At 42.8% G+C, this 26,291-nt stretch overlaps 1 protein-coding gene across 4 annotated transcripts in view; it reads left to right on the top strand.

The window, feature by feature from the left end:
* Positions 1-26,291, top strand: part of OSBPL6 (oxysterol binding protein like 6) — a 208,883-nt gene that overhangs the window by 80,190 nt on the left and 102,402 nt on the right. For all 4 annotated transcript variants that reach the window (XM_059727248.1, XM_059727246.1, XM_059727247.1 and 1 more), the window contains exon 2: positions 24,686-24,949. In XM_059727248.1, the coding sequence (XP_059583231.1) occupies positions 24,851-24,949 (99 nt within the window). In that variant the 5' untranslated portion in view covers positions 24,686-24,850. The remainder of the gene's footprint in view (positions 1-24,685; positions 24,950-26,291) is intronic.

Raw genomic sequence — 26,291 nt, 5'->3', positions numbered from 1 at the left:
TGTAAATGAACTGCTACTACAGTAAGTTAAAAAAAATTCCTACCTCCAACTTGTGAATCAGTAATATCAGTGCAACATCATGAGCAAGGAGGAACGACAAATAAATCCTAGGATCTCTTCAGCTGAGTCAGTCTTTAGGGAATGAAAAAGAACTAAAATCTCATTTCCAAATTATTGGCTAAGATGCAGATTTGAATGCATGGGAACTCCTATAATTACCATATATATGCTTCAGGGATTCTGAAAGGGTAGAAAACTATGCTTAATCATGTAGGCAAGCAGAAAATAGAAAAGGCAGATGTTGTACTGACCTCTCATCAGAATCTGATTATTGGTTCTTTGACCTCTTTCGTCCATTTGAGGTCACCATTAATGATGAAGTTTGTGTTAGCTATGTATTTTAAAGCCCTATAGGCCTGCAGAGTTAATTTTCCTTATATCTTATTGGAATATATCTGAGCCAGGATACGATATATCATTGTAAAAGAAATGTTGTTGAGAGGAGTGTTTTGAGAATATGCAGGAACTGTGAGTACCAAGTTAATAAAATCCTCTATAAGATGGCATTATAAGCAAAGTAAACCTTATTGATGCTTGCTTATGATTATGAGATCTTTGGTGGTACTTCATATTTTGTAACTGAGTATAAGTATACTTAAAAAAATCAGTAGATTAACAGACAAAGCTTTGCCCACATACATTAATTTTAATGTGAATGAGAAACATATATTAATTTTAATTATTTTAATAACCTTTGTGCAACTAACAGCAAATGTCCTGTGGTACATTAGGCAAACATCAAAAATATTTTCCTTTTTGTCACCACTTTGAGACAAGTATTAAGATAAACTTACTAGTCCTTGAAGCATTTTGTGCCTGCGAATGTTTTTTAAATAGTCCTTAAAATATGATTGCAACTCAATGTAGCAACTTTTCTCCAGTTCCCTTGCTGTGTTGATGAATATCAGTCACATAACACTTTAGTAGTTTCACAAAACTTAACACCAATTTAAAAGTTTCTGTAGTTCCCACTTAGAGCTAAAGTTGTTGAATCGGCTATAAATTGTTGCTGACATTAACCATTTCTTTGTCCATCTTGCTGGGGTCATCTGACCCCAGCAGTCTTTCTTGCCCAAGTGCAGGGTGGCTGGACCTGATGATGTCTAAGGTCCCATCCAGCCCCTAACAACTATGAAAGTATGGAAAACGATAATTTTTGCAGTTTTGTAGAACCTGATAATATGGAATATGGAAAACTACAGGCAAACCATAAAACACAGGTCTTTCTCGCTTTATGCGGGTTCTGTATGTGTGAACTAACTCTTATGCAATGACCCTTTTTATACCAAAAATTCATTATGCGAGGTAAATTCACTCTTATGTGATTGGTGTGGTGGAAGCCCGCAGTCAGTGGCTTTATGTGGTGCACTGGGGAGCGATGTGCACCAAAATATAGTCTCCCGTGCGGCTCTGTGCCCCTCGCTCGTCTACGACACGTGTTTCTGTACTTGCCATCCCCATTATGGTTTCTATGCATCCTGCTAGCTTATCTCCTACCCTTCTCTGGTGTTGATGAGTACCAAAATTGTCTTGTAAAAGTGGTAGAAATGAGTCCGGGGGGGGTCAGTACAGTTGAGGTTGTGGAATGTATCCCTACATTGTTACATTGTCAAGTGGGTTCCCTTTATACAAATTTGAGTTATATGCCATTTTCCAGGAACGCTCATACAGCATAAAGCGAGGGGAAACCTGTAACTTTCTTCCAACTGTTTTCTCCGGTGCCTACCACGTAGTCTAACTTCCGCATTGCAATGAATGCCTATAATTAGAAACTAATGTTTTATACTGCTCAACCCTGGGCTTTTATAGTAGCTGAAATATATTACTAATCAATTGATATGAATTTTAATGTTTGGCATCTCACCAGCAATTGGTATTAAAAACTGATTGGCCCTCCTATTAGCTCATCATTTGTTTCTAGCTATAGCCATTCAGGAAGAATTGGTTATTATTTAAATAGTCATTGGTCCCTGAAACTAATATTGCCATTTTGGCACCCGTGCAGGGTTTTAAATAAAACGCTGATCTCCGATCTAGGACTATTTTTTTAATCCTTGCTTTAAATCTTAGCACCATCAGACCTCCTTATACCTCTGTTATTTGTTCTAAGCATGAGAAATTGATTTTTTTTTTTATTGAGACATACTAAAGTTTGTGACACATTAAAGAGAGGATTGATGAGGTTTTTTTTCCATGTTACAGATATGCCAAGAATAATTAATAGTTCTTTAGGACCTTTGTTCTCCAGGACCTTTGTTATTTCTGACACAGGGCCTGAGGGTAAAGCAAATTCTTGTAATGCCTGAAATAAATCAAGTCAACGTTAGTCAACATTTTCACTTCACATTTTAATATCTGCTGAAAAGATAAATGTATCTAGGAAGTCAGAGGATTAATTTTCTTTTTCCCAGGTTTAATTTTAATGTTTATATTTAATGTTAATGCTTAGTTTTAAAAAGATACGAGTCCTTTGACTCTTTAACCCAGTGAGCGTACAGAGAAATTTGGATATCTACTTCTCATTGCATCAAAAGCAGGAATTCTTCTAGAAATGACAGACAAACAATAAGTCTCCTGTAGATGTGGGTTGGCTCACTGTGTAGGAAATAGCACTGTTGTGGGGGGACAGATGCAGAAGCTGGAGGTTGTGTTCTATGTAAAATGTAAAAAAACGTTAACTTCGGTGACTGCCTGTGCTAACTGTCTACAGCTTTCCCAAGCAGCAGTAGCAGACTGAAAATGATATAATATCACCTTGCTTCAGTGCTTAGTATAACAGCGATGTAAATGAGAGAGGTTTGTACTGCACTTCAACAAACCTATGAACAGCAACAGTAATGGAATTGTCTTTGTCTAGACACAGGAAAGAATCAGTGCATTATATTCTCTGCAACTATAGATGATTTTGTTTTTCAAATGAAAAGTAAAAATCTAAAGATGTTAGTGGTTATCATGCTCCTTGTCCCTCCTTACCTTTGCCCACATACCTCGTCCCACCCAGCTTGAGCACAGCTGCTGGGAAGAGGCTGGCTTCCCTCTCCCCTGTCATCTCCTACCCCTGCTGCTTACCCGTGCTTTGGCCTCTGGCTCCAGCAGGTGCCATTGCTGCTCCAATCTGGGGCACAGGGTGCATGTTTGTTCTGGCCCCAGCCTAGCTCTGTAGCAGCATCAGGGGCAGCTCAGGCTAGGGCCTTGAGATAGAGCTGCTCTGCTACTGCTGTGGGACCAGTCTGGGGATGAAGCAAACGCATACCCTATGCCCCATGTTGGACCACAGATGGAACCTGCTGGAGTTGGAACAGAGGTGAAAGGTGAAGGGGTTGGGGAGAAGGCTGTGATGGGGGCAGGCAGAGGGTGACAAGTGGTGGGGAGTGGACAAGTGGCACATGGCAAGGTGTGCAGGGGCAAGAGGCAGGAGTCAAACTGTTGACCCCCCCCACACTGCTTCCCCCACTGCCTGCCCCTCAACAGCCCCCCTCTTGCCTGGCCCCTACTTCCTGCCATCCTAGTACCTCCCTACTGCCTGGTCCTCCCACAGGCCCACTGCCAGTCCCCCCTGTCAGTGCTTTCCCTGCTGCAGTAGTATGGGGAATGAATTTAATATTACTTCTCAATAATTTGATTGTATACATGGAAAAATTATACATTTGTTCAGATTCTCCATGTATATAATCTAATTAGTAGAGGTTTGTCTTAAATTCAGGGTCATCTTGGATTTGTGTTAAATATGGTAACTACTGTCCATTTTGCTATTTTTGTCAAGTGCAGGACCTTGAACACACCAACTGTTCAGTAACCCATATTTTCATTTGCTGATTTAATGCAAAGCTAGTGCATAAGAAAGGTATTATTGCCTGTGTTTTGATTAAGTATCTCCAGCATGTCTGCTTTTGTAACTAAGACCTGTCTGAGTGAGGCTGCAGGCTCATTTATGCAGTTCAGCAGATACTAGTTAGATACTCGGTTCAGAATATATTGAGAGAAAGTCAGGAAGGAAGAGTGGCTGTGATGTTAGCATCTAGTCTCAGGAGCAAAAGTTTAAGAGCTTTTAAATAGGTATAACTAAATACCTATGTAATGTATGGTTTTCCATTTAGGGAAAGTCAGCTTCTGGTACCTTTTAAAAAAATGTCTCAAGAAATAAGTGTACTTAATATAGTTAAGTACATAAAGTTAAGTAAATAGCAATATTCACAGGACATGTTCCAATTATTAAATACAACTATTAATTACACATTCCAGGTATTTAGCCTACTGCTTTGGAATGTCAGACTAAGTTTATCTCCATCCACTCATCTGAAGCAAACTAGATCCGTTTCTGATGTAAAGTAGTTGGTGGTTAGACCTGAAGAGAATCAAAGGGGTAAAGCTTAATATATAAGTTTTTGCTTCTGTAAATAATTAAAAGAAATAAATAAAGATTATGAGTTTAAAAAGCAACTGTGATCTTGTTAAATGGATTGAGCAAGAGATCATAGAACATCCTGAAAGGAGAGCATAGTCCCTAGACTTTATTTATTCCTTTTTCTTATGGTTTGCAAAAATGAAATCTGGAGAATACATATTCCTAATTTTAAATCAAGCAGGTTTCTGCTCAGAGTTCTCTCTATCCTCTGTTACACACTGATCTCTTATTTGTTGGTGCTGGGATAAAAGGCCACATAGAGACATTGGTTCTCCTGGGAGCATTGCTGCTTTTCCATTAGAAACCACCAGTATACAGATGATGGTCAGGATTTTCTGCAAGAGCCCTCTGGGAGAAAAATAGCCTGGGGATGACTGGGGTTAAATTGCTCTCTGGAGAGTTTCTCCTTAGAGAGTGAATGTCTGTACACATTCCTTTTTGAGAGAAACCATAACAGAGTCCTCCAGCATCCCAGGTGCTTTGCCTTTTCTCCCACCCGGGAGGCAGTGTGTTGCTTCAGCTGGATTGTACTGCTCCATCCAGGCAGGGAGCAAGCAGATTATATACCCCCCGCACAATGTCTACATTGTGATGCAGGCAGACACGGGCTGACACTGAGCTATCTCAGTTGGTCAGGGCTGCCCTGTGCACTGCTGCCATCTGTCTCCAGGCAGACTGAGGGAATCTGCAAAGCACTCTGAAATGTGTGTACAGGGCCCCCTGGATATGCAGCATCAGCACTACAAGTTTTCTGCTCTTTAGGGGCTCAGCATTCAAATGTCTATTCAGGGGTCTCTGGGTGAGTCTTTCTACCAGGAAAACAAACCTGAGAGAATTCTCCAAAATCATTTGAATGTGCGTACACAGCCTAAATATTTTTCTCTCCCTCGGGCAGAGAGAGACAGCTGGTTAGCCATGTTAGTCTGAAGTCAGGCAGGGTAGCACACTGCCTTGCCTTCTTCCTCAAATATATTGGCTAATGCTGACCCCAGTTACCTTAAGAGGTACTAATTTACATTTCTGAGATCTCTTAATTAACATTTACAATAGGAAATCAATAGTAATGGAGAACTCCATTGACAGAGATAATTCTCCCTCTTTTTTTCTTGGGTTCAGGTAAATTATTAGAAGAAGTTATTCCCCAGCTCTAAAATATATTAGTTCCTTGTGCTGTCTTCTCTTCTGATCTGTATAATTTTAGGTTCCTTTAATTGCTTAGGATTTCTTAGTCAGTTCACCCTGGATTGTAACTCTCTGGTGGTGTAGAAGTCCAGAGCTTTTCCCCAGAGATTAACTTTAAATGCTGATGTGGCTGAACTTGAGTTAGTGGCTATGAAGAGATTGATTCTCTATTTAATAAAAAAGACAGATAGCTCATTTCCCATAAGCAGGTTATTAAATCACCAGCACTTTGCTACATTATTGAGATCTGTTGTTTTTATTGTATTTTTCATATGCAACATTTATAACCTATTGCCTTGGGCCGTGATGAAAGCAGGGTTATGAATTTATTGCATCTAAAAAGATCTGAAATATGGGTGGTAGTGGAACATTTAGTAAAGTATAAAGAGCACTATACAGTGGCTAGTGGCATAAACTGACAGTTCCATACAACCACAAAACAACACATAAAAGCTCTTCCCTCCTTTACTGATAGACCACTATGAAGAAATGCTGAGGTCAAAGTGATTAAAAAATTTTGTGTCAGTCTGATGCATTTTTAATTTGTTTATGTCTACATCCTTACTTCCACCCCCTAAATTGTGTTGTCAAATTATTCCTACACTACCTAAGATATTAATCAACCGATAAATTATGTTGAGCAACCATGTGGAAAAGAATTCATTATAAGAAACAACTAGCCTTTGGGGAACAATACACATTTTTTTTTTTACAGAAATGTGTCTTAGATTTGTCTTTATCTGGAGCAACTCAGCAAGAACTTTCAAATGCTGCTTTTTCTATACAGGGTATGAGGTTATTTCTGAAACTGGGTAGAGCAGGCATATATTGTTGCCTTATCAACATGACTTATAATGCTTTTGGGACTGGAGAAATTCTGAGCCTGATACTTCATGGGAGCACATGCTATTCATAGATGCTGGGGTCAGAAGGGACCTCAACAGACCATTGAGGCAGGAAAAGGTGCTGAGGTCAGATGCCTATCCAGCCTTCTTTTAAAGACCCCCAAGGTAGGGGAGAGCACCACCTCCCTTGGAAGCCCATTCCAGATATTGGCCACCCTTACCGTGAAGAAGTTTTTCCTGATATCTAGCTTCAATCTGCTCTCTGTCAGTTTGTGACCATTGTTCCTTGTTACCCCAAGAGGGACCCTGGTGAACAGAGCATCTCCAATCCCTTGCTATGTCACCCTAATGAATTTGTAGGCAGCCACAAGATCACCTCTCGGCTTTCCCTTGCGGAGGCTGAAGAGGTCCAGGTCCCTCAGTTTCTCTTTAGGGGCTTGTCCTATAAGCCCCTAACCATACGAGTGGCCCTCCTCTGGACCCTCTCGAGTCTATCAACATTCTTCTTGAAGTATGAGGTCCAAAACTGGATGTAGTACTCCAACTACGGTCTGACCAATGCCACATAGAGGGGAAGTATCATCTTCTTGGATCTATTTTTCATGCATCTGCTGATGCATGATAAAGTGTGGTTAGCTTTGCTAAGGATTTCATCACACTGACGACTCATGTTCATCTTGGAGTCCACTGTGACTCTGAGATCCCTTTCCGTTTCTGTGCTGCTGACATGGTCACTTCCCAGGCAGTAGTTGTGCTGGATATTTTTGTGCCCTAGGTGCAGCACTCTGCACTTGTCCTTGTCCTTGTTCTTGTTGAACTGCATCCTATTGTGTACTGCCCACTTTTCTAAACTGTCCAGGTCCACCTCCAGAGTCCCTACCCTCCAGAGTGTGCACTTCACCCCACAATTTAATATTGTCCACAAACTTGGACAGAGTACACTTCACACCCACATCCACGTCTATACTGGTGAAGATACTGAAGAGTACAGGTCCAGGACCCCATTACTCACATCCTTCCAGGTCGATACTGACCCGTCTGCTACCACTCTGGGTGCAACCACTAAGCCAATTTGCCACCACCAGACCGTGTAAACATCTATATCACAGCCTCTTAATATGTTTATGAGAATGGGATGAGATACCAGATCAAAGGCCTTGCTAAAATCCAAGAAAATGACATCCACCTCTACTCCTGCATCTAAGCATTTTGTGACCCTGTCATAAAACGAAACCAGATTTGTCAGGCATGATCTACCTGCTACGAATCCATGCTGCTTTCCCTGCTGCATTATTTTTCCCACTGGACTCCCATGATTATGATCATTCATATTTTTTTCAAAGACCTTTCCAAGGATGGAGGTGAGACTGACTGGCCTATAATTACTTGGATCCTCCTTTCTCCCCTTCTTGAAAATAGGGACCACATTGGCCCTTTTCCAGTCCTCCGGGACCTGACCCGAGTGCCACAAGCGCTCAAACAGCCGTGCCAGTGGTTCTGCTATGACACCAACCAATTCCTTCAGTACCCTCGGATGCAGCTCATCCGGGCCTGCTGACTTGGATGCATCCAGTCATCTAAGTGACTGCATCAAGTCAGCGTCGACAGTTGGTAGGCTGGTGCCCCTCTGATACCCGTCTAAGAGCTCATTAGGAGACTTATCTTGACTCCTGTTCAAGAACACTGAGGCAAAAAACTCATTGAATAGCTCAGCCTTATCCCCCTGTCTGTCATTAATTGCTCCTTCTTGTTCAGTAGGGGTCCTATGCTGCCCTGCGCCTTCCTTTTACTCCCTACATACCTAAAAAAAAAAAGACTTTTTGTTGTCTTTAATTTGTGTTGCCAGCCTCAGCTCTGTAGTTGCTTTAGCCTTTCTAACTGCCTCCCAGCAAGTGCAGGCCAAGTACGTATACTCCTCCTTGGTAGCTTCCCCCTGCTTCGACTGCCTGTATGCCTTCTTTTTTGCCCTTAGACTTCCCTGGATTTCCCTGTTTAGCCAAGGAAATTTTTTGGCTCCTTTCCCGCTTTTCCCTCATACCGGGATCGTCTCCCTCTGTGCCCAAAGGATTGCCTCCTTTAGGAACGACCACCCTTCCTGGACTGTCATCTTGCCAATTCTCCTGTCCTGCAGTGTGTCATTGGCTAGGCTGTGTTACCTTGGAGAGCTCTCCATTTCTGTGATGCGGTACAGGTCTTCTCAGCAATGTCAATGAAGTTGTTCCAAGGGTACTCTTCTGTACTCCTCCCTCCATTTCTATTTGTGACAGAAGAATTGCTGAAAAATGCTTATCAGTGAACTTTTAAAAACAATTCAGGAGCAGTACTTGAGGGAAGCAGGTCTGGCAACTGGAAGAGTCAAGGATATTTTTTGAGGGGCTGATATCTTTCATGGGACCAGCTGCCTGGTTGGTAGGGATTTTTAGTCACAGACAGAAGTGCAGCTCCCCATTCCCTTGGATCAAACAAGTTCACTGTTGGTTCCAGGGGGGAGGGGAATCCAGCTGTTGGCTGGGAGCCTGAAGCTGGTTTCCCCTAGCAATGGCTCCTCCTCCCTGTCAGCCTGTCCCTGTTTTTAAAATGGGAGGGGGGGGAAGGGGAGCGGAGGGAGCTCATTCTAGGGGATCCCCAGCCAGCACTGGAGGGTGGCATGGGTGAATTGGAGTCCCCCTACGTCGGGGGGGGGGGCCTCCAAGCTCCCCCCCACACGCACACACTCTCCAACGGGAGTAGAAAACCCCCCAGACTGAACTCTCTGCTCCCTTTCTCCCCTCCCATTCTGAAAACAGCTCGGAGGCTAGCAGGCAGAAAGACACAAGTTACAGAAGACGCTATGTTTTGAAATGTCTTCATCTGACCCCTCATGCAATGAGGGTTCAGATTTTCACCTGATCATCCATTTTTTTTAAGCAGTCTGCAACCATGCACTTGTTTGGTCATGGCTATAGACCACTTTCTGTGGCCAGATTAGCTGAAAATTGTAACTTCTGTCTTCAACCTTAGTTCAGCTTTCAAGCCTGAAATACTCATCCTCAGGTCTAAAAAAGAAGCAGATGTGATCTGAGTTAAGTAATGAATAGATCAATGGCTTGTGAAAAACTCTCTATGTAAATAAAAACATTCTGCTAAAAGGAACGCAGCAGAGCTGTAAAAAGAGAAAAGAGACAACATAGGGATAAGCAGACAGAGGAGTGAAATAGGGGAGAGAACCTGATAAGTGAAAGATCACAACTTTTCAAAAAGGAAGAGGATACTAGAGCAATGAGGTATTAGCAGGTAGATTATAATGAGCCAAACATTCAACGTCTGTGTGTTTATTCCCTGTGTACCCGCCTGACTTCGTGGAGCCTCTCTCTGGTGGCCCTGGAACGGGCACCCAGGGTCTGCCGTGGAGGCTGCTCCTGCTGCCATGATGGTGGGTGGTGCTTTCCCTGAGGGATACCCTGATACTCGCCTTCCACATCTTGGATATTTCATTTAGTAGTAGGATACCCTCTTACCCTCTTGCGCACCAGGCATCATCACTAGTGGATGTTCCTGAGGCTCCACTTCCCTTGCACCCCAACCATTCGCCATCCTCTGGGGACAGCTGAATGATGGTCAACTTGACTACACTCAGGTGCTGCTTCCTGTCCCCTCTGTTCTGGCCCTCAGGGTTCACAACAGTTTTCCTTTGTCACTCGGGTGTATTCAGTGCAGTGAGGCAACCCGGATAATGGGTCGGGTCTCTGGGTGTTGGGGTCCCATATGTGGTCCTGGCTCTCTCAGCCCTCCGAGCATTGCTTGTGGGCTTTTTCTTGACCCAAGGGCTTAAAATGAATCAAAAGAAAAACATAACTGAAATTCCAGGGTGGGGCCTCAGCCTGCCCCCCACTCACACATCCTGCATCTGACGACCTTGCCATCCCTCAACGCCCTCCTCTGGCCCAGTTCACTCGCTGTCCAGGGTGGCGTGTTATTTAATTAGATGCCAGACCCCGCAGATAAAAGTGACTGACAAACTGTGTGGGCATTCTGCCCCTCTGCAGCTCGTCTGGCCCAGCTGCACCTGTGAAAGGTAAGTTTGCTCTGTTCTTGGGGCTTTTCCTATTGTCATGGAGGGGTGTCCCCACCTCAACCCATGCTGCAGAAGGGATCTCCTGTCCATTTTCCTTCATGCCCCTGGGACACTCTGGGTTTTTTGGTGTCAAGAAGTTATGAATTTTTGTTGCAAGCCCTGTTTTTGGAAGCGTTTTGTAGATTTCCCTTGAGCACAAGTATTATGAAGTCAAAAAGTGAGCAGTGTTTATTGAAAAGGGTTCTCCAGCCAGTGTTTGTGGGGCTCTGCCATTTATCTTTTTCCTGGATCATTCTGGAGCTTAGTTTGTTTGTTTGTTTGTTTTTCTGGTTTCACCCATAGAGTTTCCATGAGGGTATTTCATGCATTGGATCTGGTGTGCCAGTTTCTGGAATACACATGTAGGATCTGTGGACTCTGATGGTTTTCTTGTGGAGACTATTTTATAGTATTAAGATGAATTAGCAGGTTTTACATTTATTTTTAAGGCAGGATTGTGTTATATTTGGTGTGTATTGATCAGTGGGGAGTTTGCTTCTGAAGGTGAGTTGGGACAGATTAGGGTTTGTTTGAAAGACAGGAGCAGTGGGGTTGGGAATATTTCTCTTAAGGCCTGATTGTTGGTTGTAACTGTTTGCTGGGTGAGGGTAGTTTTCAGGTTGGCAAGGTAAGTGTTACAGGTATTTTCCTCACAGCAAATGAGGTGGTATCTGGGCATCTGACTGTACAATACAGCTTTCTTGGCGTGTTTGGGTTGACTGCTGGTTTTGTGGATGTAAGCACAGTGGTCTGTGGGGTTTTTGTATATACTGGTTAGTGGAATACCATCCTGGATTGTGAGTCATTGCATCTAGGAAGCTGCTGATAGTATAGTAGTTAGTTCCAGAGAGAATTTGATCAATGGGTGGCAACCATTGAAACTATAGTAGAAATCGGTAAGCAAGTCCACGTGGTCAGTCCACATGATAAAAAAAAAAAAAAAATTGTCTGTTTAGTGCTGGGGTGGCTATGGTACCTTTTTCTAAAAATTCCTCTTCCAGAAACTGCCAGAGGGTTTTTCTTGCATTATAAGGAATACTGTATTTTTTTTTTTTTAAAGAATGTCTTTTTTTGAAACATCAAAAAGATTGGCCATTTGAGTGCTTCTGTGACCCAATGAAGTCCATTATATTCCTGAGGTCTGTGATTGTCAATGTTTTCCAGACCCCCAAACCCTTATTCACCAGCGTCATTTTCTTTGTATAATCATAGCCAGCTTTAGGAAAAATGGTGCCCTGGGATAACTTGCATTTTGTATTCTTTAACCAGAGCACAAAACAGAGTTGATAGGGGCAAATTCTCTCTGGAACTAACTACTGTACTATCAGCAGCTTTCTGGATGCAATGATTTACAAGGGGCATATACTGAAAAGACCTTAGAATTCCAATACAAGAAAAATGGTAACTAAAACCAAGTGGAAACCCATCACAGAGTGAGCAGAATATACTTAAATCCAACTGTTGAATTAAGAGTCAAGGAGGTCCCACTATTATCCCTGGCATAGGTAACCAGTGCCTCCCCACAGCTCCCACACTATAACAAAACATTTCCCACTTACTATAATCCAATTTAATTAGCTGTTACATCTGATAAATTCTCAGTATTATAATTAAATTGTGAAGGGAATGTAGTAAATGCATATAATAAAATTCTAAGTAGTAGAGTAAATGTCACCTCCTTTCAGCCCATCTACTGTATTTCATATCCAATTTAAAAAATAAAAATGAATTAGCAGTGGAATGCTCAAGTCAAACTAAATATGAAGAGGTTCTTACCCCTTCAGGAATTTGTAAATAGGTGATAACTGCTGCATAAAATCATTGAGGCAGGAAAACTGGGCTTATTCAAAGTACAGGTGACAGCTATGAAGCAAATAAGCAGAAGAAAAATGAACTTAGAGGCTAAATGATTTCATAGACATTAGAATTGGAAGAGACCTCACAAGACCAGATCACCCCAGCAAGATGAGCATGCAAGCAGTTTTTAAAGGTATCCAGAGTAGGTTCTTGCACTACTTCTGAGGGAAGTCTATTCCAGACTCTGGAGCCTTGGACGGTAAAGCAGTTTTTCCTTGTGTCCAGTCTAAAATGGTTTTACAGCAGTTTGTGACCGGTAGACCTGATATTCCCTTGGGGTGCCCTGGTGAACAGACATTCTCCCAGTTCCTGATGCATACTCCTTATACTTATAGGCTGCCACTAAGTCACACCTGAGCCTTTGCTTCTCCAAGCTGAAGAGTCCCCTGACTGTCAGCCCCTCATAAGGCCTGCTCTCTTGGCCTCTAATCATGTGTGTGGCTCTCCTCTGGAATCTCTCAAGGTTCTCTACATCCTTTCTAAAGTGTGGAGCCCAGAATTGGATGCAGTACTCCGTCTGCGGCCTCACCAAGGCCAAGTAAAGCGGGAGGATGACTTCTTGGGTCTTGCTTGAGATGCATCAGTAAAATGCAAGCCAGAGTTTTATTTGCTTTGCTGGCTGCAGCATCACATTGGTGACTCGTGGTCAATCATGACCCCCAAGTTTCTTTCAGTTATGGTGCTAGTGAGTGTAGCACTGGTGAGCTTATAAGTATGATGTGGGTTTTTTCTCCATGCATTTCTACATGTTGAATGTCATCAGGTTTTGATCCACCCACCTTGCGAGCCCAGTTTCCCTACATGCAAAATGAGGCAACATTTCCCTATATCATAGAGATATTTTGAAGCCTAGATAGATGGTTTAGAGTTGTTACATTTATGAAGTGTTCTGTAAGTTTAAAATAATATTGAGTCCAATGAGCAGAGGTGGAACTAGAATTCCTATCTCTGTGGTAATTCCTCTAGATCAGAGGTCAACAACTGATGGCTCAGGGGCTGGATCTGGGCTTTCAAGTGATTTATGTCTGGTTCATGAATCTGGGACATCAGCAGCAATTCAGCAACATGGGAATTGGCACAAGGAAGGCCAGGTTGCAAGTGGCAGCCTACTGTCGGACTACGCTCTACCACTTCTACAAGGTTGCTAGCCCATGCTCTAGGTTTTCATAATCTCTCCAGCGCTGTCACTTTCTTGTTTTCAGATGTCTGCCTCGTCTTGTTCCTAGTATCCAAACTACATGTTTGTGAAATACATTTGGTATAAAGTGCACAGGTCTTACAAAGGTCAGAGTAAAGCCTCTCTGTGCTACCCAGGATTCCTAAATTTTATATGGTGTCTTTGTGCTCTACAAATTCTCTGAGATTACAGTTCTGACATTGCAGTTAGAAGTACCTTGCAGTCAAAAGGGTGTTTATAAACAGGGTTGAATAACCAATGGCCTCTTTTAGCCACCCATTATGCACATCGAGTAATATTGTAGCCCAGGGGTGGGCAATTATTTTGGGCAGAGGGCCAGTTACTGAGTTTTCACAAGCCATGGAGGACTGCATGACAGGCAACCAGGGGCAGATAAATATTAATTTTCTAAATTTTTTTAGGGGCCACGCAGGCCAGATAAAATGACCTGGCAGGCCACATCTGGCCCGTAGGCCACATTTTTGCCCACCCCTGTTGTAGCCCATGAGTTCTCCCATTGACTTCAGTACTTTCCCAGGAAGATGCATATTGTACAATATTAATAGCAGAATTGGACCTACATAATTCTGACAAGAAACCTCCCACAACTGGTTAAGGCCTAGTTTTTATCAAGAAAAAAGGGTTAATACAAAGCTGCAATTATCACAACTCAAATAAAGCTAAAACATGTTTAAAAACCGAGACTATGTTACTGTTTTTGGAATTCTCATTTCCTGAATTTGTCTAATTTCCCTCCTGTTTCTACCTTGGCCTATGGCTTGACCCTTCTCCCACTGAAGTCACTGACAAAACTCTAAGCAGCTGTAATGGAAAAGGAGCAAAACCATGTGTGATTTAGTATAGCTCTGATAAATTTAATAGGATGATCAAAATTAGTTTTCTAAAAGAAGTTGGCTTTGGTCTTAGCTGTGGAGAGGCAGTAGTATTTCCAGGAGGTTTTTAAAGTTTATCGCTTTTGATATGCTTTTAAGAAGTTTGATTGCTTCAACTTTCAGGCAAAATTTGGAAGATAAGATATGAAGATCTGAAGAAACAGAATCTAAATTCAGTGTACCAGAAAAGGAAAGCTTAATTTTGGGGCATCCTTCCTTAGATTCTATGTTGTTACATTATAAAATAGAGATATTGGTGATAAATTCATTAATAATTTCTCTCATGCTTACAATGTCTGCCTGTTTTTTCAGTCACCTTTCCTAATTTTGTCTATAATTCTTTTAAAATTATTAGGAACCTCTATACTAGAAATATTTAATTTTGTTAATGCTTGTGTTATTATTGCCTGAAGTGTTTTCACTGAGCAGGTACTGAGGTACTTGAAATTCTGATGCATCAGAAAATTCAAATTGAAAGCTGTATCATAGATATTGTAAAGTTCTTACTTTTTTAATGGAATAAGCAGTGTTTACATCAGTATTAAGGGAGATGGTGTGGTTTTCCATGTATTTCTTCATTGGCAAGAAAACAACCTGATATTAGGTTCAAACAATTTAAGAGTTTGGTTGTCTTGCAACCACAGAGTTTAGCTCAAGTGTCAACAATTTAATTGTATTGTATTTGAAATGTGAATAGGAAGCACTTTACAGTAGCTTGGGACTGGAGAACATTTATAGAGTTGCTGTTCTGGAAAGCTACTTGCTGGCCCATAGCTTCGTTCTACCTACTTACCCTTCCTGGACACCTTTAGAATGGATTAGACTAGAAGTGGATAAAATATGGCTGAATCTGGCTTGTCAACTGATTGGAGCTGGCCCAACTGATTGGATCTGGCACATGGCTGTTCCCACAGCACTCTTCATGGGGCTGAGCCCCGCTGACTTCTGCCCAGGGTGGCGTGTACCACACTCCCTCCTGTACCTGCTGCCGACCCTGGCCAGTGTGCAGTTTCCTGGTGGGGCCACTCCCACTGTTGCTGCAGCCACCTGGGTACTGATTGGCTCCCTCCACCTTCAGTGATGGCTCTTCTTCCTCCTCCTGCCCCTGCAGTGTCATTCTGGGCAGCAGGTAATGGAGGGAAACAGCAGCAGCCATGGGGATGCATTCAGGAAACCACATCACCAGCTAGGCAGGGGGGAACTGCAGCCAGGGGGCTCCTGCCCCAGTGTGTGGGGCTCCAGCTCTCAGCTATCTTCCATTCATTCAGCCACCTGGAGGTGGCACTCATCATGCTGAGTGGGTGGAAGGCCACCTGGTGCTAGAGCTCTGGATGCTGGGGTAGGAGCCACCTAGCTGCTGGTCTCTCCCACCTGGAGTGGCTCAGCAAGGAGGAGCAGGAGGAGCCACTAAAGGCAGGGGGAGCAGAGCAGTACCTGGGTGGCTGCAGGTGCACTGGGAGCAGCCCTGCTGGGAAGCTGTGCACTCTGGGCAAGGGTGGGGCTGAGACTGGGCAGGCTGCTCCAGGTGGGAGCAGATGAGGCCCGCAGCCTCATGTAGAGCGCTGCAGGGGCAGTCACAGGCCAGATTGGAGTAGTGGGCAGTGGAATGCTGCACCTACACCAGCACCACCCCAGCAAATTCTGCTGCACACGCCCTCTGCCCTCACGCCCTTCCTGGGCCTACTCCTGGGACCTAGTGTGGTAGCCTCCCACACACACGCATGCATCCACTCCCCATCCCCACCCACAGCCCTCCACACACCCCTCCCATATGCACATCCATGCCCCCCATCCCTCTTCACACACACCCACACCCCCTCTACAAATCTCCCCCCACACACAATATACAAGAGTAAGAGTCTATTATGTAATTGCCTCTATATACAATACTCAAAAAACATCAGTCAGGGCAAAAAAATTTTGAGATGAAATTAAAATATGTTATAGTAGATGTTTGATTGCTAGTATATGATTTGTTTTTAATTTATAATATTTTAAAATGATGTCTTCTAAAATATTTTATGTGTGGCTCTCAACAGCTCACCAGAACTTAAGTGGCCTTCCAACTGGAATAATTGCCTACCCCGGATTAGACAAACCTGAAGTCACCATCCTCCTGTGCTAACACTAAATTAAATATTTTCCACATATTTACAAAATATATTTGTACTATTTGTATTGTATAGCAACATTATTAAAATGGACTAGCCATCCTCAACCTGACACAGGAAGAAGGAAGGACCTCAACTGGAATCTCAATTTATTACCTTTTCAGTGTGTGGGCTGTCATGACGAAGGAGGCAAGAAGCACTGTAGAGACCTATTTATTGGGAAATTATGATTTCAGACGAATGGACAAAAATAGTGTGGGAGGGCAGATTATGAAGAGAAGTACTCTTCTGAAGTTCTGATTATCACTTTTCCCTAATTCATCTATAGTGTAGAAGGGTACAAATTTATTGACTTGTAAAGAGTTGTATTTACTTATACCAGGGTAGACTCTGGCCCCATGCTGTGTATCTTTAAAAACTAAGTGTTTTCCCCTCCTAGTATTCGTGGTAACAGTACATTCAGGATAAGAATATACCATAACAACCACAGATACCTGAAACATTTAATACTGTTAATGACTGTTCCTCTACATTTAAACAAATATGAATAGTGATAACAAATATAAATAGTAATAAGTTATGAGAAAAAAAAAGAATGAGCTGTGAAACAAACACAGGTTGGTTGTTTATGTTCAAGATTGCAGAGAGTTTGGTCACTTAGGAAACTAGCACAAATCAAGAAGATTAAATCAGCATCGTGGCAAGAGAGAATTCTAGTGTAGATGGAAGAAATGATTGGAAAGTTTGAGAACTCACTTGTTTAGGCCAGCACTCCTTGGACAGTGCTCTATGGAAATTTAGCACTGGTAGCATTTGTTGGTATGGTAGTCATTTGATAAGCACCACATACACAAAATGATTTCTTAGTCCCAACAACAGTATGTTTTTAAATATGATCTTGCATCAAATTTAACTGACCTTTGTTATTTTTCTTGACAGGGTGAATTTGCAGCTCTAGGGGCAGATCTTGTTTTGCGGATCAAAGCAGACTAGGACTGGCTATACCTGCAAAAATGTAGGGTAGCCAGCCAGTTCATTATGCCTCCAGTAGCTGAGAGAAGGCTTTATAATTACTAGTTCTCTTTCAGGCTAAGTACAGAGAGTCAAAAGGCAATCTTTGTAGGTTAGTAGAGAGTCAATCTTTGTAGGTTAGTCTAAATTGCATAGACTGAACCAATAAGCAAATGAAGAGACATTCACTTTTAATTCTGGAAATGTAGCGACATGCCAGCAGTGGCCCAGGTCAGAAGCTGGGGGGCACTAGAGCATGCCTCCCTGCTCAGCAGGAGCAGATAGTTTGGGCCTAAGTAGCCAGCCCACTCTGCGAGGAGGTGGGGTTTGCAGGAAGTACAAAGCATCCTGGGATACTAGGGGGACTATGAGTTAACTTGAATCTGGGGGGGAACTGGATCAGAAGATAAACTGATTTAGCCTAAATCAGTTAAGTCTGACTACATCCATACAGGTTTATCTTAAACCAGTTTCAGTGATTTTGAAAGGAGTTTCTGCACACTGAACTTCTGTTATGTTACAGGTTTTGAACCAGTTTCTGATCACTTATACCTGTTTATGTGTAACTTCTGTCCCTAGTCTCAGAGAGCAACAGCAAAACAGAAGAAGCAAGAATGGTGGTAGTGTTTTTTGAGGCCACAGTGGCCTAGGAAATCTGTGAGAAGCAAGGTTTTTGGGAGTGACCTCTTATTGGACATCTTTTATTGAAAAGATATCACCAAAAAAACCCTTTGCTTCAGGCAGACAGGGACATTTTCCATTCTTTATCTACTTGGTTTATCAGATGCTTGGCAGTCTCCAGTTGTTATTTATCTGCATGGGTATTATAACAAACTTGCTGAAACCCCCAGATGCAATGGTAGCTGGCTGCAGCAGCTTCCAGAACATGTCTGGGGAGGTATTTCTTGCAGGAACTCCTCACAGAGAGCCTTAGGAATAGACAAATTAGAAGTTCTGAACCCTTTCCTAATGGACTATCCAGACCCTGCTCTGTCTACCAGGCAGCAGTGTCCATGCCAAGATAATGGCATGGATACTGCACATGCTGCCATCCTACCCCGTCCATTGGGTAGGAGGACACTGTTTACATGGAAGCTGCCATGGCTGCATACCTAACTAGTAGGATCCTGCTCTCTCTGCTGAACTCTTTCAGAGCTAACAGGACCTAACTCATGATGCAGGGCATCCATGCCTCACTGCTCTGTCATTTATCCTTGTTAGGCCTAATCCTGGAAGAACAAGAGAACGGGCAGAAGATCCTGTCCCTGCCTGCATCCCCATGCCTTGTTCCAGACCATTTCCTTTAATGACATCTGTGGGAAAGGATGTGAATCACCCCCTGTATCTGGTGTGGTCAGTGAAACTAAATATCTGCTGTCTGTGCAGGATCATAGATTCATAGGAGTTAGGGGCTGGAAGGGACCTCATGAGATCATCAGGTCCAGCTCCCCTGCTCTTAGGCAGGAACGACTGCTGGGGTCAGATGAACCCAGCAAGGTGTGTACCCAGCCGTTCCCCCATCTCTTACTACAGAAGGGGTTTAGGAAACATCCGTAAAATTCCGGAGTCATTTCGGAAGAATGACCCTTTCCAGGTATTACTCTTTATTTCTATAGTATAGTAGCAGTTGCAGTTCTGTCAGATTCCCTGTTGTGTGATATCTTAGCAATAGCCGTTATTGTCCTACCTGTTATTGTCCTATTGTCCAATAGCTGTTATTGTCCTACCTGTTCTAAAATGAAAAAGGGAAAACCCTTTTAGTTAGATTATTCTCAGTGTCAGCCTCTTGAGAGGTTAATTTCTCTTTCCTTCCACATATAAATCTGAGAAACTGGAAAAGAAGAAAAAAGGTATCAGCTCTACAGATTCTGATTCTCAAGGTCTTTCCTTTATAGGAGAACATCCCTATGATTCAGTTTTCCCAATAAAACAAGAGGTTCAGGCAAATCCAACATAATACAGATCTTTTCCAGTGTAAAGCCTTCAAAAGGGACCAGAGAGAGCTTAAGTATCTTCCTTGGAAAGTAGGACAGGTCTTTTGGACATGGACTTGGGCCCAAAGAAGTGTAAACTCAGAATGTTTGTTTTGAGGAAGAAATGTGCTTTGAAACTATTTTAATTAGTATTATGCAGACTCTGTATGCATCTCAACTGGTCCTTGAAAAAGAAGTAAGTCTACTGCAAGGACATTTGTCCTAAATTATACTTAGAATCATAGGGCTTTTTTACACATATAAGCACTGCAGTGCCAGGCGCTTTGAAAAGCTCCCAGTGCTGTGACGTATGCAGCTGTATAAGTGGCGAAATGTGCGTCAGCACAAATAAAATGGCGGTGGCACGCTTTTGAACTAAAACACCTCAGAGGCGCTTTAGTTCAAAAGCACACCACTGCCATTTTCTCTTCACTGACATGCATTTCGCAGCTTATACAACGGCATGTGGTGAGCGCAATGCAATTAATTGAGTCTGCTGCAAAGCAGATTTCTGGCACATTGTGGGATAAAAAGGTACTTGTATAAATGCCCATAGAATCCTAGAAAATTAGGGCTATAAGGGATCCCAGGAATTCACCTAGTCCAACCCCCTGTTCAAAGCAGGACCATCCCCAGCTAGATCATCCCAGCTAAGGATTTGTCTAGCTGGTGTGCGGGCCGGGAGCGATCCGTGTTCCGTTTTGTGCACGCGGGCTGTGGCCAGCAGCCCGGGCATGCGGGGTCGGAGAAAACCGGGGGGGCGAGCTAGAATTAGTCACGGACGCTTAGTGGTTGATTCAAGATTGTTTACTTACACCAAAGATGGTCGTGGTGTAGGCTGGACAGTTTTCCAGGCACAACTCCGCTTAAATCCTCGTTTGAGGATTCTGACAAGCTCGATCTCCTACGGAGTTGTCGAAACTCCGTGGGTCCGTCTCTTTTTGCGCGCAGGGAGGGATAAGTCTAGGAATCTATCGGCGACGGGGAGAGGCCAGAGTCTGATCAGGCCCCTGTTGCCTTTTAAGAAATGCGTTGGGTCCGTAAGGATCCGCAGCGCTTAGAGATCTTCACGCAAGGCGAAGGTTTTTCTCTCACTCTCTTGACCTCCAACTTGGGCGGAAACCACCCAAGCTCTTTATACGGCTAGCAAGCCAGTCGCTAGCCGCCACACATGTATAATTTAATGTGAACCAGTAATGTGGCTCGAATTTCAATACAAATGGTGGGAACTCTTTGCACCGAGCATTTCTTAGATGCAAAAAGAAATGCACCCTGCAAAGAAAGCTACAATTTGGCGGGAATTCTCCGTTGCACCGGGATTCTCTTCTGCAGCAGAAAACTCCACCGTGCAAAGAAGCTGCAATTTAGCGGGAAAATAATTTAGCAGTGCTGAAGCACACACAAAACACAAAATCACAACTTTGGGTTGTGACAGCTGGGTCTTAAAAACTTCCAAGGATGGAGACTCTACCACCTCTCTACATAATGAGTTCCAGTGTTTCACCACCCTCCTAATGAGTTTTTCCTTATATCCAAGTTAAACGTCCCTTGCTGCAACTTGAGACCATTGCTCCTTGTTCTGTCATCACTGAGGACGTTCGCAAGTCTTTGTTTAAAATAATGTAGTATTGTAAATAATAAAGTTAACAATTCTAAATTCATCTGCCACCACCACATCTTGTGTTAAGCCAGGCATCAGTGGTCAGTCTAGCTATTACTTGTTGTGTTATTTTAGATCAGAAGATGCTTTGGGCATTTTTTTAGAGAGATATTCTTTCCTTCCCTTTGTCACAAGAGATACTTCCTCTACCTACCTCAGAACAGCCTGAAATGAAGCCATGAGCTATATATAACTCTATGGCAACACTTGGTCTGCTTGAGGTCATGGAAAACTGATCCACAGAAAAAGTAGATACTTGTTATCACTAAATATCCATTGGGTAGGCTCATTGCTGAGTCTACACAGATAGTGCTGCCATGGAAACTTCCTTTAAGTAAAGACTGTATTTTCTCACATACAACACACCTGTCATAAAAAAATACACATTGTTTTTGAACGATAAAATGAAGAAAAAAATCTTTCCTTCAGAGCAACCAAATAGCAACAGCTAGGAAGCCAAACCTGCTCATTGTTCTGCTCCCTGTAGATTGTGTGTAGTTACTTTCACTTTCACCAGACAGGAGCTAAGACAGCAGAAATCGTTGTTACTGTATTTCCTCATGTATAATGCACACTTCAATTTCCAGCAGCTACTTTTTGGAAGAAATGTTTGTTGTATGCAAAAAATACGGTAAATTCAAGGACTAAGTTGACCTTGCAGCTCAAAAGGAAATATAGATTCTATGGTGGATCTTGGTATTTTTGATCCAGATAATCAAAATTATATAAGGGACATCCAGTTAGCCAAATGACATGAATCAATGGCATTACTTCATGGAAACCTTCTTTAGCCTTCAAGTAAACTTAACAACATCTGCTATGTGGTTCCTCATGTTGGGGGAAAGTGGGAGGAAATTTTGAAATGTTGGGTCAATGCTATAACAGAAGCAGGAATGTTAGGCAGAGCTATCCAGCCCCACTTAATACTTGGACTTAAGTGCAATTCCAAAATCAATATGGCTGATTTTTTTTTCCTTCCTCATCCTGTCATTTGAAACACTTGACTGTGGGAATATGAACATTGCAACATGCCACCATCTTCAAACCAGGAAAACTGAACTTCCAGGAACAAGAAGTCTCTTTTACTCTATGCTCAAACATTCCAAAGGCAGATTCACACAAACAAGAGATCAGGATGGAGATCCTAAACCATTTCCAAAGAAGATTTCCACCCCCCCCCCCCCCTTTCTTAGTTGAGCCACTGAAAATATCGGTACTAATTACTAGATAGACATCTCATAGGGTATATTTCAGCTTTATATGAAAAATACATTTTTACTGGTACATTGTTTTATCTTCAACTCCTCTGCCTTCCTAAAGGTACAATCTAAAGTGCTATTTCACATTTTGCTTGCAGAGTAGTAGTCATCTACATGGATGTTTTACAATAACTTGCTCTTTTTAGTGGGGGTGTCAAACTTGCTTGGCTTCTTGGGCTGGATGAGAGTGGGGCCAATTCATGGGTTAGGTTGGGCTCATGGAACCCCCTCCCTTCCTCTCCCACATGCCAGATCCAGGTCATGTAGTGCCCGCTCCATCTGAACCAGGCTACACGGGCTGGTCCAGTGTGCCATACATAGGTCAGCTCTGAGACTGGGAGCAGGACTGTGGACCAGACTGTGGGGCTCCGTGACTTGTATCTCTGACATCTCTGCTTTTAGAATGTTCTTTACAGAAAATGCACACAAAACAGCTATCATACAGCCCAAATTATGTTCTGGTTTTCTCATCACTCCCAAATGGCCTTATGCAACCTGTTTCTTGTAGGAGACTGGATAGTTTTTAATATCCACAGATTCCTACTTTTTAATATTGACAATACAGGAGAAGTGGCCACAAGGCATGATGTTCTCCAGCCTCTGGTGTCCTGCATCAGAATGCTAATCTCTTGCACTAATGTACTGTTGTGAGTGAGGCTCTACATGTGTCCTCTCCAGGTTTCCTAATTTCTTGACTCATCTCATTCTTCCTCAGTACCATTGTCAAGGATTATTTGAAGGACCACAGAATCTGAAAATGTTATTGAATGAGTAGAGAAAGTAAATGTCAGCTTCAAAATGGGGAAGCTCATTCAAGGAGCAGTTTTATCCAAAGTTAATGGAAAAACAGACTCTTAACACAGTATTGGATCTATGTTTATATTGCACCTACTTATTAAAAAGAATGAAAGGACAAAAAAGGCATTTTTATGGTTTACTCTTTGTTTCCCTCCATCGTAACACATTGGTATTGGATCTGTCATTGTAATGAATTTGCAAACTTCATTATGAAGTAGAATAGGAGAAATTGTCTGAATTTACTCAAATGCCCACTGAAGCATTCTTCTAAACCAGTGATCACCAACCAGCGGATCTCAATCCACCAGTAAGTCTCGGAGCCTCTTGCAGTAGATCTTGGATCCTCTTGGAGTTGATCCAAGGTTGGGGTGGGGGCTGAGCGCTCATGTGCATGCACATGCATGTCTCAGCCCAACAGGTCCATGGAGGAGGGAAGAGACGGGGGCTAGGTCAAGGCCCCTGCAGTGAGGGACACTGTTGCAGAGGTAGGAGCAGGGGTAAGTTGAGTGGGGCTCTGACTGGGTGGGACTTTCCTGCTGTGGAGGTGTGCCCCCAAATAATTTTTTTCTCCCTCTGCCTTGATCTGCCCCACCCTTCCCTCTCCACAGACTACCTGCTGGGTGGGGGGGAGGAGTGTTGGTGGCGTACATTAGATCTTGGGTTGTTTTTAAATGCCGAAGGTGATTTCCTACATAAAAAGGAGATCACATAAAATGCCACAGTTCTAAAACAAGCTTGAAAATTCTAATGGAAGCTAAACTGTCACATTCTTTTCAATTTCCTTTTTGGCACAGTGCACAGACCTAGTTGAAGTTGGGGTAACATTTGAAGTTGCTCTGTAGTCAGCTGGGTATGTGAATCTTTTGTTCTATCTAATAACCTGGGAATTGAAGTTTAAAGGAAGGAATTCTGAAGTTGCATTGTAGAGCTTTCTTAAATTGGCTGGATCTTTATAAACGTGGCTACCAACCTGCCTTGATTGACAAGTCTAGCTCTACCACGAAAGTACTTCAACTAAGGGTAAAAGTTCTGTAGACTTTTTTTTTTTTTTTTTTTTAGAAGAAAGGATTTTTCTTGTAAATTACAAAGACACTACTCTTCAATTATTTTAATGTTACTGCAATTGCAGGTAAAAAAATGCAAACCAACTACAGGTGTAAAAAAAAATAAAATAAAGATGAGATCTGTTGAATATATTCATGAAACTATATTATAACATAGCAGCCAAGAGTCCTAGTGGTGTAAATAAAGCTGATCTTTCTTCTGGTTTACTTGCAGATGAGCAGTGAAACATTTTAAGGGTGAAAGCTTATTCATTCTTTCTTTTTTTTCTTCCTTCCTTTCTTTTTTTAAAAATTAAGGTGAATTTTGGATGCCAGCTGAGTTCATCTCCTTCCTGCCAGTAGAGGATAAACTGTGAAACAATTATGTGGAAAAACATTCCAGTCTCATTTTGTACATGAGTTTCAGAGAGGATTGGCATGGTTTTAACACCACAAGATCATCACTAGGAATTGGCTGCAACCATGAGTTCAGAGGAAAAGGGTATATCTCCTTCTCACAAAACATCTACTCCATCACATAAAAGTGCCTCCTCTTCATCGTCCCAGAGAGACAGTAGACAGGTAAGGAAAAGATTCTATACTGTTGATTTCCATCATAATTTGTAATGTCTGATGGTTAGACTGATTTAATACTTCTTCACAGGAGGGAGGCTTCACGATTAGTTGTTTAATTTATTTGATAATAGTGTTGGGTATAGCCTGTGCAGGTAAAGTTTGTGTTTCAGTAGGGTTTTCTTCCTTTTATTTTGTGATTAGGAGAAGACACAAATGTAGAAGCAGTTTGGATGCTCAATTCAAACCTAAATAAAACCATAGTGTAATATGCAGGAAGAAAATATTATAACCTTTAAAATCTTAAATATTCTGCAAACTCTGTACATGAATATTTCACTACTCAGTGTGTCATATGGGTTTTTTAAATGCGGTAACATGCTATATGGGAAGGTTCTACTTGAATTTAAACGTTTTATAGAAACAAAAAATTATAAAAGAATGTATCAGGTTTTCCAGGGTTTCATGTAAAATGTCTGGATGTTATATGCTAACTAGCCAATTGCCTGTCAAGAATGATGGCGGGGGGGAGGAGCAGGCAGGGATGGAGCCCCTTCTCTCCTGCTGCTTGGGGTCCGGGCCTGCTCCCTCCCTCCCTGCCGCACCAGCGGAGGGAGGAGCAGGCCTGGGCCTGATTGGGCTGTGGCAGCCCAGCTTTTCCCTTGGCTTGGGCTCGCTCCCCCCTTCCCTGCATTGGGCCTGCTCAGGGACAGGAAGAGCAGGCTTGGGGCCAACACCGGGACGGATGGTTGGGGAAGGAGTGGGCCTGGGCCCGAGGGGAGCAGGAGACCTGCTCCTTCCCTTCCCCAGCCACTGCTGTGGCCATGTCAGGCCAGGCCTGCTGTTCTCCTCCCCTCCCCCCCCCGCCACAGTGGGGTGGCTTGTCCCTTGCTCAGGCCTGCTCCCCCCCCAAATTACCCACAGGGAACAGACCTGGCCCCCGCTTCTGTCCACTCTTGCCACCGAGTCCAGGGAGCAGGGGCGAGGTCAGCTGTGCTGGCCTTGCCCCTGCTACTCCACCCCCTCTGTCTCAACCATCCTGGTGGCGGGCTGCCTTCTGTCAGAGTGCGAATAAAGCATTACAGACAGCAGGCAGGCAGATTTAGGTTTTTATAATATTAAAATATTGCAGTTCTATTGGTTTTCTATTGTTAATATGCTGCCTCTTGCCTAGACCTAATATTTCTCTCTCCCAGGAACTATGCAGTTAGGAGACTTCACACCAGGTCTACTCCATGACAGCCTATTACCTCTGTCAAGTTCTATAGATATTTATGTTGTAGAATTTGCATTTTGCCATAGCTACCTCTATGGGTTTTTCTGGTTGGGAGACGGAGTTGGAATGTGGCTT

This window comes from Alligator mississippiensis, chromosome 4, assembly GCF_030867095.1.
Source record: "Alligator mississippiensis isolate rAllMis1 chromosome 4, rAllMis1, whole genome shotgun sequence".
NCBI lineage: Eukaryota > Metazoa > Chordata > Crocodylia > Alligatoridae > Alligator > Alligator mississippiensis.
Note: the sequence above shows the minus strand (reverse complement) of the source record. Positions and strands in the feature narration are given on the sequence as shown.